General features: G+C 34.7%; 1 protein-coding gene across 2 annotated transcripts in view; it reads right to left on the bottom strand.

Annotated features, from left to right (window-relative positions):
- Snu (ABC-type transporter snustorr) overlaps positions 1-17050 on the bottom strand; it is a 52539-nt gene extending 35489 nt beyond the window's left edge. The window contains exons 1-2 of one of the 2 annotated variants that reach the window (XM_083047562.1): positions 16829-17050; positions 11726-11985 (exon numbers count right to left, since the gene is read on the bottom strand). In XM_083047562.1, coding sequence (XP_082903688.1) covers positions 11726-11811 — 86 coding nt within the window. In that variant the 5' untranslated portion in view covers positions 11812-11985; positions 16829-17050. Of the gene's footprint in view, positions 1-11725; positions 11986-16580; positions 16797-16828 lie in introns of those variants that run through there. The other variant, XM_083047608.1, reaches the window with a different exon arrangement.
- Positions 17051-18737: the final 1687 nt, after the last annotated feature.

The raw sequence follows: 18737 nt of genomic DNA, 5'->3' as shown, positions 1-18737 counted from the left end.
TTATCTAGATAAGAAAAAGAATACTGGAAAATATCTAGCTACTTTATGTCACTCGTCGGTTTTATTCGCAGATAGTGTGACGGAACCGATTCTATCTTCAAAAAGTTAACTTAACTACGCTGTGTAGACGACGCTTTCGCTCATCTCAGCGCGCGCTGTAGTTATCTCTTCCCATTATACCTCGCGAAAGGCCGTTCCTCGGCGCACGTCGATCCAGAGATCCGTTTTGGAGATCGCTTTCTCCGCTTCATCCGCGCTTGTACCGTCAATTCCGTCAACTATCGTTGACTTCCTCTTCTCGGGTTCTCTTCTCAACTTCCGTTTGTCATGCCTCACGTAATTTTGCGTTTCTGATCGACGTGATCGTTTTGTAGTATTTTATCTATATTTTTATCATTTTTTTTTTTCATTTTTTTTTCTCATTTACACAGATCGATTTTGTAAGGTCTGTATCACCTCTTGAGTTTGTCTGACGAAGATCTGATCTCTCTCTCTCTCTCTCTCTCTCTCTCTCTCTCTCTCTCTCCCTTTATCTATTTATATATTTATCTATCTTTAGAAGTAAAATTATTTTTTTTGCAAATTGCGCATAATTTGTGTTTGCAATTTTTTTATCCAATTGCTCAATTTCCGTTTTCAATCTCTAGAATATATACATATCCTGCAATTCTTCATTTAATCGCCGATTAGCGATCTTTTCTAGCAATAATCGTAAATTGGTCAGCGTGGACACATACGCGCGCGTTTGTGTCCACGCTGACCTTATTTTCGCGGTCAGGAATTCCTTATTACCCTACAATTCTCAATTTTGGCGTCTCTTCGCCGAGGCGAATTCAACGAGGCGTGATCACGACGTTTAGTGCGCGACATTAGCGAGCAAATTGCAAACGGCAAGGGCACAACAAGTCACTGACTTCCGTTCGCATACAGCTTGATCGCTTCCGGCAGTTAATTTGACAAAACACCTTGCTATGCCATTGTTATCGTCGATAATAAGATACTGAAGATTCTTCCGATGTCGCTTGACATTTGAGCTTAGTAATCCTTAGAAGAGAAGTACGTATAAAGCTGTATACACGTTTGTGTCGGTATAAATATATAATTTAATTCCTTCCCAGTTATATAAATGCTTGTCGATCCTTAAAAATTTAAAAAAAAAAATTGTTTTAATTTTTTTGAGAAATTTTTTTTATAACAATTTAACATACGCATCACGTATGTCAAATTCTTATAAAATATTGTAGAAAGTATTTGATGGGAAATTGCTCTTGTATAAGACGGATTATGTTTGATTAGATAACAAAAGCTAATGTAATCTAAACGAGATAGGATTGATGGATAGACGGAGAGTCTAATTTCTTCCTGTTGGCGTGAAAAATTCTCTCTACTCATTCATTTAACGGCGAAACAAGGAAACACGATGGAAGGTTAACGACCGTGGAAATCACTTAAATCTCGTGATTGTGTATTCTGCGAATAATATCCCTCAAGCTCGTTATAAAATCCGAATAATAAAGCGGTGCGATGATGAGGGCGTCGCGAAATCTGTTGAAATGTCATTTTGGAGTTAAATGGAGAACAACGCTTCATCAAAGCTTTTTCAACGTTTTATTTATCGATATCGCAGCATAAATCGCTAATGAATTTCCACAGCGCAGCTTACATTATCATTAAATAAGCTTACATGATCAATAACGCGAAATAATTATGTAGCTATGCCGATACCTCTTTTCGAACATCTTCTCATTATAATCCGTTCTCAATATTGCTTTTTTTCCTCGGTAAATTTACGAACGTTGCTCAATCGAGACGAATTTTATCATCAATTTTATTTTTTCGAATTTATATTGACGTATATTATTGTCACAATGAGAATAATTTACCACTGATGAGATTCGCTTTGTTCATCCATATTTAATAACTTTTTTGTCAAGCGATCTGGTTGTCGAGGTGAAGGAAACTTCGCGCGTCATATCGTTGTAAAATGTTCCTCCGGCGATTCGATATAGCCGGATATAGCGAATGCTGGAACACTCGAGAAGAATCTTTCGACGGCCTCCATCGTTTGAAATAGTCGTCTCTTCATGTCCACGGTCTTTCACCTTTTTAAATAATTCTTTCTCGTTGTACAACGATGATTGTGCTTCGCACGGCGATTTCGTCGTGACTTCCTATATGTGCGCTTAATGTGCGCAAATACACATCTCCTTATGTATGTAGGATGTCGTATGAGTCAAAGTCACACACAAAGGCGAATTATAAAAAATTAATAAAGGCAGGAACTCGTAAAAATCACTTGTCATCTTATTTTATCTCAAGCTTTTTAAATTAAGTTTTCAATCTTTGATTGACGCTGCTAAAATAAATAATTGATTTAACGATTAAATTATTATATTTAATGTAATGTAAGTCATCCGATTTTCGTCAGAAGAAAAAATAAAAAATAAAATGGAGACTAATTTATAAGCATTACGTTGCTGTATGCATTCATTGAATCAGCTTGTCATATTTGGTATACAATGACATATACTATCATGCGTTACGAATGTTTTGCGTCTTCTCTTCGAGAGATACATATGTCTTCTGGAAAATTGCGAATGATCCTCTCTTCGATAATTCTGTATTGCAAATTGTAAAGTGACATAAGAATTAAATCTCACTTTGGCCCCTCACATCAACGAATTTCTTTTATATGTAAACATAGGATGTTAATTGTACGAACAAGAATGAAGAGCAATATATTTCCTTCACGCGTTGATATTTTTATTCTAGATGAGAATTGTTCATCCGAATCATTCAAATACGATTGTTTTCGCATCGACAATTTTATTTCAGGTCATGAAGTAGCGACCACGATAGTGGTCAAGACGGTCTGCACTTTCCCCAGTCATTGCGCAACATGGCTACAGCGCGCCTGACGTAATGTGAACCTGATTAAATAACAGGGTGTTATGAATCTTTCTTTTTTTTTTCTTTTATGTAGTCGAAAATCGGATTGCGCGCGTTGTGACCCATATATGAAACATTTACAAGAATATCGAACGTTTCGAGGAAAAAAGTCCGAGCCAATTATCGTTAGTACTGTCGCTCTTGAACACGTGACTGTCATTACATCGCGCATCGTTACGAATATCATAATTATCTCATTATATAAATTAGAGTTTACGCTTAAAAGCCTCGAGATTGTAAAAATATTAAGAGATAAAAATTGTAAAAATATTAAGAGATATAAAATCTTTTAAAAGCTTTTTAATAGATACTCCTTTTTTCTAGGTTTTTTCCTCGAACGGCGCTCTCTGTATTTGCGAAATAATTTTTACATACATTTTACGCAACTGATCGTACGAGAGTGCAAAAGATATTAATTTTCAATTTTATATCCCTCTTTTTGTAAGAGAACAAGTATGTTACTGTAAATTTATATCTTAAGAGATCGCGCGCTGGCGTAAGCGTGGAAATTGCGGTCGTTAGGGGACATTCGTCTGTCATTTTTTTTTTTTCGTAGATGGATTAATAATTATACGCGTGCACAAGGACATATCGATTGCCGGATATCGTGTGGATTTCCAAGCGGACAGGCGTGCATACGAAATAACACGCATTAGCGTAGTTTCGCAGAGCTGCAACTGAAGGAAGTCGCACGATTGTCCCCAACTGGCAATATTTCAACGAGAATTTGTAAAGCCGCGACTTCCGGTTGCGTAGTTGTCCAAGTTGAAATATGCATGTGCTGGACCGTAGTTTGCAATTGCAAATTCACAACCGTATCTCGTACGAGGGTTAGGTGTGCCTTTGTAAAATTCACAGCTTGTTTTTCTAATCTCGAAATAGAACGACCAGTTATGTTTGCCAAATTACTAATCCTCGTCCCGCATGAGTTTAAAAAATTACTAACGTTTGTCGGCATTACTAATTAGTGTTAATGCGTTTCTCCGTCGAAGACGATGCGATGTCAATTATATTTTTAATCGTTCTTAATTATATTCTTTACACAAGTTGAAATACAGGATGGGACAAATAAAGTGTTACAAGCTGTTTGCTCCGAAATTAATAGAGAAATCTTGACCCGACACCAACTTGAATTTTTTTTACATTAAATGAGACAAGGGGATTGACTATTTAGCGTGTAAACAAATTTTTATGGCTATTCCACTCAATGAAAAAAAAAAGTTCAAGTCGATATCTCCATTGGTTTCGAAGAAAACAGCTTGTAAAATTTTATTTGGCCCATCCTGTATATCCTACAGAGTTTGCAAAAATAAAAAAAAGTTTATTTTTCCGCGAACTGCTAAAAAAATTTGTTCTACGTTTTGATATACTAATTAAGGCCACAGAAATTATTCGCGAAGAAATTATTAGAAGAATTAAGAAAAGGAATAAGGAAAGGGATTATGCAGGTGCTGGTTACGTCTTATATGAAACCGAAAGTGGATTGGAACGAGAATCCGAAGGCGGTTGTCTCATTTGACAGAGGTGGAATTTTCGTTTAACGTCAAGCCAAGCCGTGAAATGAAGCGCCGGATAGTGAAAGCGTTTCGTATGGCAGTCGCACGTAAATATATACTATACACTGTTTCGATATTTTTCGACCCTGAGGCAATGCGCGATATTATTGATTTCTACATATTCGCATAGTCTTTCGAAGTTACTCATTCATGATAAAATTGGCACTCTTGTTATTGCATCATTCTCGAACAATCATCGTTTAATAATCATTTAACTTCGGTTGCTAAAAAAAAAAAAAAAGAAAGAAAGATTCGTCCGTTTTAAGAAAAAGTATAAGAGTTTCATTTCCGGAGGAGGTTCCAAGTGAGAATAAAATGCTGGGAAACGAGAAATCTCTTTATATGCATCGCGTTTCACTGGAAAGTTACGCAAAATGTGTGAATTCCTCATGAAGGTCAGGGGAATTTTTCTTCATTTTCTTCATTTTATTTGTGTCTGTGACTAAGAAAGAAAACGTCATATAAATATGTTTTTCATGCAGGGGATAAACGTGTTCAAACATTGGACATCATTAATACAAAGATTCCATGCGATATAAAATTAACACAATGACGCAACGCGACTCGTTTTGTCATAAATGCGATTGAGAGTTAAAAACGTTCCACGTGTTGGGCGTATGTGCTTTTTGTTTTTTCCAGTTAAAATTATGAACGCTCGACAAGGCATTCCGAAAGCGAATGTTTGCACGTCCCTGACGATTAATAGCAAGTATCTCTTTCTCTCAATAAACGCATTACATAATAAATAGTTAATGATATCAATAATTTTGAGAATATACCGCGAAAATATTTCGGTATCAATTTGCATTTTCTGATAATCTAAATAATTGCGTAACAAATATGTTATTTTTTTTTGCTAAACGATTAATTATATTTATTATACGTATTTATTTAAATATGTATATTTAATTACACATATATTTAAATAACAAAAAAGTTTGCTAAATATTTATCGAGTGTCATCAAGGTCTGAAAGTCTTGAGATATCTTTATATACCTTCGTAGATCCATTCGTGCAAAAGCGAAAGTCTTCGCTTTGAAGCGCATGCACTCGATGACTATCGGGTCAAGCGACAGCACGCGATCCTCATTACGATCATCGACGACGATGATCTTCCCGCGGGACCAATTTAGCAAGTGCATTTAATACATTTGTCAATTCAAATAACCTTGACCTGCACCTGTATATTTCGAATCCCTTCTTTAAGTAATTTCTTTTCTATTTAGACTTCATACACAGTTAATTTTTCTATCGGTTTATTAAGGCATCATTCATATTTATCCATTATTTATTTATACAACTCGCGATTAAAACGCTTTGAAATGGATCGATAGATTCTCATCAGTCACGTTTTACGGTCGTGACTCGAGCATTCAACAATCGAGTGTCCAATAAGTAAGAAAATATCACGGGATTATTGACTAACCAGGTCGCTAAACGCGGCCGAAGACATGGCGTGGACGTGAAAGCGGTCAGTCCAGCTGCCGCTGAATTACGTAAATCCCAGGAAGAGGGATCGAACGTCGAGAGTACGTCGTATCGATATTCGGACATATGGGAATTCCGTTCCCCCGCTTGTCCCGCGGAGTCTGAGACTGAAATCCCGTGTCCACGGATGCATGGTCTAACTGCGAGATCTTTCGTGTTTCAGTGACGCAGCGTTAATGATACGTGACATAACAGAGCAAGAGAAACTTCTGTGGATACTCACGTAATAACGCATTTTAATGGCTGCGCCCATAATTGAACAAGATCGACATATTATTTATGAGACGAGACGAGCTTTTTAAACACAAAAAAAAACCAAGTTTTAAAGTTTCTCTCTCTCTAAACTCTAAATTACTATATATAAATTTTGTTTTATTTTACACTATTGCGCGTGTTTCGTAGGAACTTGATGAAATATACTCTGTAGTAAAAGAAATGTCTCTCAGTTAATATAACTGCAAAAAGAATGTTTAGATTGCAATTATCATCGACGTGTATGTGTGTGAAAAGTACAAGTGTAATATTTGTATTTTTGCACGACTAAGAATGCGGGGAAATTCTTTAACTTGATGGACGCAAAATTCGCGAAAGAAACGTGTCGTTCCTCTTATAAATTTATAATATATAATGTGATGTGTCTACTATTTTTTTAAAAATGATTTTCGAAGAACGTGACGGAGGGACGACAAACTTGCGATAAGGCCACAAGCTTTCCAAATTGTTCCGGCAAGCCTTCTCCGCGACCAAGATACGTGCCGATGCTCATTAAACAAAGGCGTGAAAAGTGAATACTTGTATCATTGGATTCCTATGTGGGTAACCTTCGAACCGGCATACCTCGTGCCACGTCATTACGACCATGTTGACAGGTCAGACATTACTGCTGACCGGCAATTAGCTATGTAAATAAATGCCCATCTTTCGAAGACAATAACGCATCAGTCTCAGCTCACTGAAAAAATCCGAACGCGATGTATGATGAGTTAAGTCTGTTGCTTTACGAATCATTTTCATATGATTGTACTCGGAAAATAAACTGAATAAATTTTGCACAAAGGAAAAAAGCGGCGACAAGAACGAATGAATCATCAAATAATATATTATCAAGCAATAATTTATACGAGCTTATAGATTTTTATGCTACATCAAATTATTAAGATATTTTAGTCATGCAATATCTTTGTAAACAAAATAGAGCCTCGATTGACCAAGGAATCTAAAAATATAATAAATAAAGGAAGTGCCGATAAAATACATCCTGCATAATGCAGCTATATACGTCGCTGGACGTGATGCGAAATATGATTGCATTGTTCTATTTATATGTTCTGTTTTAAATATTAAATTTCATTAGAATGTACGTGTTTTAAATTTAGCATTTATTATCTGCATGCGTTATAATTATGTGCCATCTTTAAGATAATTAATAAAATGAAAACAAATCGTGAGTTATATGGAATATCGTTATCCGTTACACTTTAAAAAAAATTCAACATCTTTACAACTAATTCTTAAATAAAATAATCTACATATTTATCTTTATAATATGCAATATGAAATTATTTACGGTATTGAAATATTATTAAAGTCATCGGTATGATATCCGGAGGAGGCAGAAGGCAGCCTTAAACAATCTTTAATGCCGTTTACACGTGCACATGCTCATTTGTGATACGCCAAGTCACGTTTAATATTCAACAGATACGAGCAGCACAAAAGAGATAGGGAGAGAGAAGCGCATACAAATTTTTAGCACTCGATTTCGTGGAGATTTTATGTTTCTTAATGTAATTTTGAATTATTTTGACAAAATGTGCAAAAAACGGCGAGAAGTATATAATAATATATATTCAGTCTCTTCAAATAAATATTGATTAGAAACAAATAATTTAAAATTTTTTAATTTTGGTATACAATTTTAAAATATATGAAAATAAAAGAAAATAAGCATATAGAAAAAAAAAAAAAATTAAACAATTATCATCAAGTTTTAATAAAGATTTTCTCAAAACATTAAATTCTAAATTAAATTTTAAATAAAAAATGAATATCTAAATTAGGAGAAAATTTTATCAGAAAGAAAATTAAAAATATATTTCTTCGAAAAAAAGGGGGTTTTCAATGTCGATATTGCGTATAATGTAAAAAAAGTTAGAACTTAGGGGCATCCCGGTACTTTATGGAGAATCACATTCTAATCAAATTAACATTCTATTAATAATTAATTAACATATACACATACATACATATTAACATATACATATGTACATACATATATATACATTTTTTGTATATATATTAATATATATAAATACGGATCTAATTGCATCTAATTAATTGATCTTTATGTCTATAAATATTTTATAAATGTTTGATCTTGTTAACATAAAAAGCGTTTAAAATTGTCGTAGACTACAACAACATCATTCGATTACTTTGAAGAGGCGTCGAAGTCGATATTGAACTCTTTGCACTTGAATGATGACCGCGCAACAATTTTTCCAATTGCAAAAAATGAAACACTTATGAAAATTAAGATCATGACCTTCGTCAATGCCTATAATCAATTTCTATGTCGTCAATGGAAGCTTACAAGAACGTTAAGATGTTTGTGCGATTAAGATGCTTACTTTTGTATGCGACATTATAAAGATTAAGAAAGCAGAAGAAGTAATAAATAAACATCTATACATTTTTGTGAAACACCTTAAGAACAATTTCTTTGATATCTATAATATTCGCTTTGTCGGATATTTTTAGAAAAAAATATATTCGAAATTTACATGACCGACAAACTTGAAAGCAAAAAATTTGCTATATATACATATATATTGATTATTAATAATTTCCACAATATCTTCTTCTAAAAATTGTAAATTTATTCAAGAATCTACAAGTATATTGACACAATTGTTGTAAATTTTAAGAAAGAGAGGAATTGCGGTTAAATAGTATCATCGATGTGACGCTTGCATTTTTGCAAGCATCTACAAATAGGTCGATAGAGTTAATCGTTTGTTAACATGAGGCATTTGCGAAACAAATTATGCTAATTTGAATCTTCGTGGTCGAGGAAAAGAAGTTGTAGTGCCATCTCTTGGAAGAAATACCTAACAAAAACTTAGCTTGAAAGATACACCTGGGAATAAGCATTTGCGATCTTGATATCGAACATTGAGGACGATTATCGCGCACTAGTTACTCTAGTATGCAAAGCATGTGCCTTTCCAACTCGGCAACGTACTTTCGTTTTCGTATAAGTTCTTATTTTTAATACAGAGATTGAAATAGATTCTTGTTTTTTAAACAAAAAAATCGAAAATTTATTTTCACTAAAATTTAATTTAAGTTCAACACCAGCATTTTAGAAAAGCATTAAAGAAAAGGTTTTGGCTTAAAATAAAGATTTAAGTTAAAATATTTTTTTCTCTTTTTATATATATAAATCAGCAACGTAGAATTCGTGGAATTAAATTCACTTGCGCGAATTAACGTAGTTAACATATTAATCGAATAAAAATGTAACATTATTAATATCAAATGTTAATTAATTGATATACATGTAAATTAGTGTTGTGTGCGCCATTATCAAATAAATGATTCACAGAATGAGTCGCAGATTTGTGTCACGCAAAAACACAGCTGATGCTTGAAAATTTAAATTTAAATAAAAAAATATACTGTGATATTGAGATGGCATTTAACCAGTTAGACATTTAAAGCCTGTTGTGAGCATCTGATAATCGGACATTGGACAATGAATCACATTCGAGTTTAGTTCCGTGCTTCTTAGCATAATGATATATATTGCCAAATTATGGAATGACTAAACATGTTGTTTGCGAAACGCGTTGACACGCGTTACTTCATTAAACATCTTTTCGGATTTCCATGTTTTTTTTAGCGTCGTAAAATTAAATTACAACAATTCGGTCATTCGTTAAAAAGCAGAAGAAAGTTTATGCGCGAAAAGTCTTCGTTTTTATAACTTTGACTTAAACAGAGATACGTTAATCTTATTCTAATTTTATATAATAGTTGATCTTATTTTAATTTTATAATTTTATATTTTTTAAATATTGGAATTTTCGAGACACAAAATACCATATGCGACTATTCGCAATTGAATAGATATTTTACTTATAGATTATTAATTATTATGTACAATTTTTATGATTAATAATAGCTCATGCGTTTAAGAAAAACAGCTAATTATAAATTGATAAAGGAATTTCGAGTTTTTCTTTGAGAAATACTCGAAACTTTAAATTCCTAGTTTTAAATGCATTTAATATTCACATAGCTTTCATATTTTTTTTCTTTTTTAAATATAATTTTCTTCTATCACATAAATTTTTGCTCAAGTTTTAAAAATGTATTTACATATTCATGTTTTGACATTTCTTTTTATATATTATGTATATACATTCTTTCATTTACTCTTTCGATTCATTTATGTATATTCTCTCTATAAACTTAGCTTTTTTATAATTTTTATAAATATTATTCATAGAATTTTTTATATTTTTTAATATTTTAAAATGCCGACTATACATTTAAATCGCGCCGCAAAAGCGTCTTAATAGCGAGGATGCATTACGTATGATCGTGCGTGCATTCGCTTGCGTTTGTCCTTTCACTGTATAATGCTGCAGTCAGGCAAAGCGCGTAGTCTGGTCTCTCGCTGGCCATCGTCGGCCACTTTCACGCACGATTGCGAACTCGGCCCCGTCGAAGTAAGAAATAAGCCGAGTAATGTGCTGTGTGTAAGCTCCTCTATACGAAAATTGCGTTTGTAAGAAAGAAAAAAAAAACGCTCCGACCGCACATTATTACGCGGAGTGACCAAAGACTCGCGTCTTCAAATAGTTCACGGAATTCATCACGAAAACAAATTTTTCAGGCAAAATAAAAATATTACAGGTGCGCGAAAAAAAGCTGAGGATTTTTCGCGAATTAAGACTACGGAAAAATAAAATTTACGTTCGTCATACGCGAGAGAACAAGACGCGAGCCCGATTCTCGTATGAGAGACTTCTGTCTTCCACAACTATTTATCATAAAACCACCATCAGTATTCAAGGAGAATTTGCGAATTCTTCGCATGTCCAAGTTCTTACAACGGATTACAAAATATCCCTAATGCGTCGCGGATTAGAGAAATAAACAGACTCCTGCTACTGATTGCTACTTTGCTTCTTATTTTACGCGATGCTGAAGTGCGTGCATAATGCACCGAAATATCGCGCAATTGAAAATTCCTGGGATTTATGCATGCGTAAGACAAGCGCCAGGAGCTCTTTTAGAAATCCGCCGAAGAAAGTTTCGCTGGACCGTATAAGATATTGTGTGCGCCCCGGCGTAGATATAATACATGAATTTCGAAGTATAATTAACCGCTCTCGAGAAACGAAAACCAATAATGCCGATACTCACGTGTGTGTTACGGTGCGTGTGAGTAAGTACGAGTAAGTTTCTCTCCGGAGCATAATATCTATGCGTGTATAAGAGAAGAAATCTGCCGGACAGCCGGCGAGAGAATTCGCTTCTAAAAATATATAATCGAGAGACTATAATACCGAGCACTTTTGATTTTCACAGAATTTCATTATACGCCTCCTACTTATTTGCATAAAACTTTCTACAGTTTAACATCAGGCGAATTAATTCGCGATTCGAGAGATCTGGAAGATTTACTTCCGTTTTGATGATTATAATCAAAGAGACTCACCCGGGAAGTCCGTCGCTCCAGCTGAACATTCTCTTAATCTTGGCCCGTTGCTGCCGTTCCTCATCCTGGAATCCCTTGTTGTCCATCGCGAATGTCTTTTACCTCCGGGCAAATTCGTGCTTCACCTCGCGTAGAAGGCCTTGAAGCGGCCTGAGAATTCTTCGCGGGGACACGCGCGAAAGAGTGCGATTGCTGATTCAACAACGACGGTGCATCTTTTGTTTCCACTTTAAAACACGTCACCTGGCACGATTGACGCGCTGAAAGTTAAACAGATTATTGGAGACTTCCTACTTTGGCGATGCATCGTGAGCGCGATAAAGCGATACTACTGAATAATCAAGTGCGAAATTCTGCTTTCGTCCCGACATATTCTGCATTCGAAATATGATACTTTTTTCCTGACCGTAATTGAAATGGTAATCAAAATCGCGTAATCAGTGAAAAAAATTTACGCAAACAATATTTAAAAAAAAAAAATTTTTTTTTTACGTTTGACTTGAAATATTTTTGCATATAAATTCTGTGACAGCTGCTGATATATGTCGCGTATTTTTTTCCGGTAGTCCAATGTGGATTTTTCCTTTTCATCGCGGGAAAATATCACACAATCGCTTTAACACAAGTACACGCTCATTCATGACAATAGCGGAAAGTGAAACTTTAAACGCGACTTTTCATCGCGGTCGCGCGAAATGTACACGCTCGAGGTCATTAGGAAGAAAGCGTGGTATATAACGATCTGTCGGCCAGTGGAATAGAAAATGCGGCCGTGCCGTTTTACTGGGAATAACGATCATTTTACTTAGCTTGTTAGGCTATATCTCGGGGATAGGATGCAGTAGCGAGAGTACACGATTGAGCGCTCGGCAATCGAAAGTAAGAGATCGCGAATGCGTACCGTGATCCAGTTCGTTTATGGATGTTACTTAATCGCGTACCGTTACCAAGTAGAGAGAGAGAACATTTTGAGCTAATGTAAAACGATACTAACGTTTTATTGCATTATAAAAATTTAAAAAATTATAAAAGAAATATATATAAATAATGGCTAATGTAATTAATTATTTGATAATTTTTCTCTTTGGCATTTTGATTAAAAAGATAATAAAGATAAATATCTGTAAATGGGACAACACACAGCTAAATCATAGAACATCACAGTTGCAGTCATTATTCAGAATAATCAAAGGCTTTTGACTATTTCAGTTCAAGTAAATGAAATGATAGATGTTGACAGTTGCCGTCGTAACGTTTATTCTAACCGAGATATCGTGGACACGATCGAACAGTAAAAAGATTCATTAGCGGTTCTATTGTGAAAAAATATTCTTACGTGGCTCATTGTAGTAACGTGCCACAATAATTCTTACAGCATGAATGGCGCGCAACTATAACGTTATCCCACACTGACACATAGTCTATAAGCGACTCATATTTCTGTAGTGATTCATTCATTACCGCAGGTATCTCATTAATAACAGAGTTACTAGCTTCGGCATTCAATCATCTCTTCTTCAGTTACTGCACTCCGTGAATTTGAGGCGAGATGAGACGTAGAAAAGATTCGTCGCAATATTTCGAGGAGAATTAAAATAACACGAATTTCTTTGATCACGTCGATCTGTGATCGAGTATTTCGCGAGTGCCCATCGCAAAAAAGAGGAAGAAAAATCTGCGCTCCAGTGATATTCACAGCCACGGTACGACCGGATTTGTAATGTCGCAAGAATTTTGTAGGACTTTGCGCCGCGTTTACCTTGACCGGCGTCTCTCTCTCTTTCTCTTTTTTTTTTTTTCTTTTAAAAGTAGCGGAATCGTACACGTTTGCGACGACGGACATTGCGAACGAAGCCTTGCTTCTATCTGAAAAAAATGTCCCGGACGTTTCTGAGAAAGCGCCGGAAATACCGGTCGCAAAGAGAGAAATAAGGGGTTTCTCGTGCGAATGCGCGAAGGATATGTGCGATTTCGGTCGATCTTACTTTGAGAAGCGAAGTCGCAAAGTCGTTAAGTTGCCACTGTAGAATGCAAGAATTATTAACAAACAATGGGAGTAGGATTGTCATCTTTAGCTGAACCTTCATTCAAAGACTTTCTTCGAGACTTTCTCGAAATATAGGCTTACTGAGAATATCCGCCAAGAAGATATATCTTGATTTTTAATTTATACTTTCATATTATGTGTATCTTCTTTTTTCTTGTTTTGTATTTTTTTTCTCCAGTTTTTTCGTTATGTAATCTACGACCTTTGATAAATCATTCTACAAATTTTACGCAAAACAATAATTTCATGAGAAATCCGTTCTTTTATTTCGAATTCAACAATTTGCACACCAGAAACAAAGAGGAGCCTTCTCACGGATTAATATACAAGCAATGTATTTCATAAGCATAATTTAAATCAAGCATTCGTGACAGTTTGAAGAATAAATAAAAAGGAAAATCATAACTAGTGATTCCTCATGATTACAATGGTTTTCTTCTAATTAAAGAAAGTGAGGATAGTCAGATTATCGAGTGTACAAGAATGAGAGAAAGAAAGCACTATTGGATTATATTTTTTTTTCTTTTTTTATCGAGTCTTTATACTAAAGCATTGTGAATGTTATAAAGAATACTTCATCTATTTATATATCTGATTTGTTTATATCTGTGTAGAATATACTTTCGGATTGCTATAAAATGTTTTGGAAGGATCGATCGCCTCTTGAATATCACGGATATCTCTCTGATTCTAATTAATATACAATATATTAATTCTTGGAGACGCGCTAAATGTCCGCGTGCGGTTAAGAAACGCGATCTCGGAAAATGAAATCCCATTACCGCAAAACCACACGGCACAATGGGTATTTCTAGACAAATGGAAGCTCGAATCGCACAAAAATGTGACAACCACTATCCGCGTGCTCGCTGGCATAATTTTTTTTTTTCATTAAATAAAATAAACGTCCTTCGTCCAAATTATAGTGATCTCTTTGAATCCCTTTCCTACGTAACATACATTATTCAAATCAATCATAAATAATTCATGATTACGGCGCGTCTAAACGGCACGGTGTTTTTCCTCTTAAAGTTCTTCTTTAAAACACGCTTCATTTAAAAATGTTAATTTTTCGAATGCGCCTTTTTTCTCGTTGCACACGATGATTCTTGTATGTATGAGATGGACCGCAAGCTGCCACCCGGCATCGGCGCATTGTACAAGTGGGAAGTGCAGCGTGTGCAATCGTAGAAGAATGATCGCACGTGCTGTTAGAGAGAGAATGAATGAATTATTCGCGTCACGCGACTTAGCGCGACGTTGTGAATAATTAGACTACAATCTATTAACTCGCGATTAATAAATAAATCACGTAAAAATCATCGTATAACATATAGACATAACTAAATATCTTGTAACGCAGTTTCTTTCGTGAATCGTTATACAGAATTAATCACGCGATTCGATGAATTATTTTCACTACTTTGAAATAAAATTGTCACATGTATATTATATGTACAGCCAATTATCTAACATTATATAAGGGATCAGTTCTTCATAGCAATGGCAATCATTTTCTTATGCAATTTGTTGTGTTTACACATAATTGTATACGAAGTATAGTAATATTAAATAAGAGATACTACAGAAATGGATCCTCTGTGGATTGCTAGACAAATAATGTACATACACACATAATATGCGAAAAATAAATCTGTACAATTTCAAAAATAATTATAGATAGATTAAGATATATTTCAAAGATAACGATACTTTAATATAGCCGTAGTAATTTGATTCTTATAATTTACAAACGTCTTATAATTTACAACGTCAGTGACTAGATATACATATAGAGTACGTCGATAACTAATTAACAAGTTACCTTCAAAGTTATTTCACATTATTCAATAATTAGACATAAGTATACACTGTTATCTTTGATGTTGCAATGTACAAATGGAATTACTGAATCATTATGAAATTAAGTATGTTTAATTACATTACCTAACTCAGTATTTCACACAAATTTTAACAATAATGGATTCTTTTTTTGTTTTTCATACGCGGATTCGGAAAATAATTTTTAAAGTTACACTATAACGTCCAGATATTTAATTTCTCTAATAATCTGAAGATATTTTTATCAAATGTATGTATTATTTAAATTTTAAATCATTCTATATTCGTCTATTTGTCGTGATTAAAATTGTTTAATAGAATCGTTTGATTCTTTTCAAGAGATCAGTTATTCTCACTCTCTTCAAGACATCCTCTCGCGATTAATATCTTCCAGTTAGCGATGAAAGTAGGAAAGTGCGATGTAATGCATTCGAATTAGGATCAGAACTCTCTTACTAAAGACAACGTTCTTAGAGATTGCAAGAGAATAATTTCCAACATGTTTCATTTCTAATATGTTCTCCTCTAGAAAATATCTTGAATGTACGATACGCGAGAAAATATCTATTTTATGCATGTACCACACGATCGCGGTTTCTCGTGTTCAGCGAGTTCGATTTAAGAATATTATATTTCGAGTTTGAAAAATCAAAGAAAGATTTGCTCAGTGTCTTACTTTACAATGTACTTCGAAATGCGCGACTTCGTGTTTAAACTTATTAATTGACGAGTCAACAGAATTGAATTTATAATATGGAATATGAATGATCGTTAGACAGATACGTCATCACGTACTTTCTCCCAAGTGTCGTTTCACATTTATTCTCATTCCTCTCTCAGTTAAGATAACTCAGATAACTCTCAGTTTTCAACGTTAAACATTTTGTTCCACTTTGCGATCGCGTTCTTCAATCAGTTTGCCTTCAGTTTCGTTACCTGTATGCATTTTATTAATTATTCCATTACCTTCACCATTTATCTTGATCAAGAAAAGAAACATCTATCTCAGTAATTAAATCCCAATGATAAACTTAAGAAGCCGGGGACCGGTTTTCACGTCGAGGGGGTGCGTTTCTTATTTTATTTATTTTTTTTTTTCACAGCGACGGTGAATCTCCATCTATACTCACAACGCGTTCATTAAATTGACAAGTAGCGATTTTATCACGTTGGGAAATTTTGTCACACGACCTTTTATCACTCTATTTTCGCACCTTTTCTCGAGAATATCTCGAGAGTATCGCGGGAACGTCGGGTTTACTATGTGAATTTGGTTCTCCCTTCGGTCCTCTCGTTCTGTCAGCTCGCGCGCGAGATCTCTTCGGCGTCCTCGCGTGTGCACCACGATGACAATGAGAGGAACGATCCGGAGCCTTTGCGCGATCGCGACTGATACGCGTACGACCGATCCGTCTGAATGTGTTTCTCGCACTGAGCGAACGAAGTCCGGTTGAGCAACATACATGTACGAGGCGCGCGCTCCATACTATTCGAGTCGAGAGGGTACACATACATGCATACACGCATACACGCACGCGAGAAAGGTATATCCACACGTCTTTCACATTGCATTCACCTGACATAGTAAACAGAGCCGGCTCTCGGCTAGCACACACGTAAATACATATACACGCAAACACACAGAGAATTATGGATAGGTAGGTATGTATCTGGATTCTGCAGGACAATGACTGAAGAAAATTACCGAGGAATGAGTGGCCTTGTCAAAGGAGAATTAAAGAGCTCGAGAGAGAGAATAAGGAAAATTCCTTGAGTGTCGATCTCGGCGTTCACCTTCGATATTATGATCACTTTTACACGCGACATGGGATGACAAAAATTATCTGTTACATTCCCGGACGCACAAGTCCGTAAGATTCGAATTCGAATTCTTCAAGTTCCCTCTTACCTCATGCTTGTACTTTCTCTTTCGTGTAAACTGGGAGGAGATCCTCTGCTGGCTGTAGAATTTTAAATCAGTGAGAATTTTATGTAGAGTTAATAACCCCTCGCAAGTCGTTGATGTATTTATAAACAATCTCGCTAAAAGTCATCAGTTATAGGTATTGTTAAAACATTAAATGTCATTTCGTGGACGCGTCTTTATACCTGAATTTAATTCATTTTGTGTATCAGCACGTCTGTAACGTAAAATAATATTTCTTGATCAGTCGTCTACATCAAACGTATGAACGTATTGTCAAGGATGCTTGATGACCCAGATAAGTGCATCTTGATCTGCAATTATATATGATTATATAAGTATTTTCTTGTTCATTTGACGACCAGTACTGCGATTGTTATTATATGCTGCACGCATTTAATTTATTTATGTATGACTTATTCATGACTTCTAGGTAAATTATACTTCTATATGCATATTTACATTTTTGCTAATATGGCAATAGACGACGATCTTTGATCACGTCAATCTGTTGGGATCACACACATTTTCAATTCGTCGCAGAATGATGTGTACTTTTATATATGTATGTATGCTTTAATAAGTATGCTTTTTATAAGTTATGTAAAAAAACTATAATACTATTTTTACGCAGTTATTTATTATAAAGGAAGTATTAATTTACTCTAATTTTGCGTATTTTGCTAATCGAATACAAGAGAAATACGCCACATTCTTTTTTCTGTGAAAGTTAATTACTATAAATTTAAATAATAATCTAAGTTCTATATGCTAAAAATCACGAACTCTATTCGGTCGAAAGATTTAGAAATGATTTCTCGATCGTCGTAATTAAGATTCGGAGCAGGAGATTCTAAAGTAAGAGATCTGTTAGAAAATGCAAGTCAAAAATAATAATAACGCGATGTGAGAAAGTTAATTTCGCGACGCGAAGATTAAAAGAAATAAAAATATTTAAAATATAAAAATTTCATTGCTTATACATGTATATATACGTATGTATGGAATTGTATGTTTCGATCTAAGTAATCCTGTCGAATCGTACAAAAACTCGCTGACCAAGGCGACATAAGCGCATACATATGAATAACCAGTTTTTTAAATACATGTATGCACTAGCTGAAGTTTCGTATATATAGGTATGTGCTCGAACGCATGTGTGAAACCTGCTCTTCGATCTTATGCAGATACATACATAG

The sequence above is a fragment of the Prenolepis imparis genome, unplaced genomic scaffold, assembly GCF_030444845.1.
Source record: "Prenolepis imparis isolate NDT839.2.m4 unplaced genomic scaffold, iyPreImpa1.0 SCAF_1, whole genome shotgun sequence".
In the NCBI taxonomy this organism is placed as follows: domain Eukaryota; kingdom Metazoa; phylum Arthropoda; class Insecta; order Hymenoptera; family Formicidae; genus Prenolepis; species Prenolepis imparis.
This window is presented reverse-complemented; position numbering and strand designations above follow the sequence as displayed.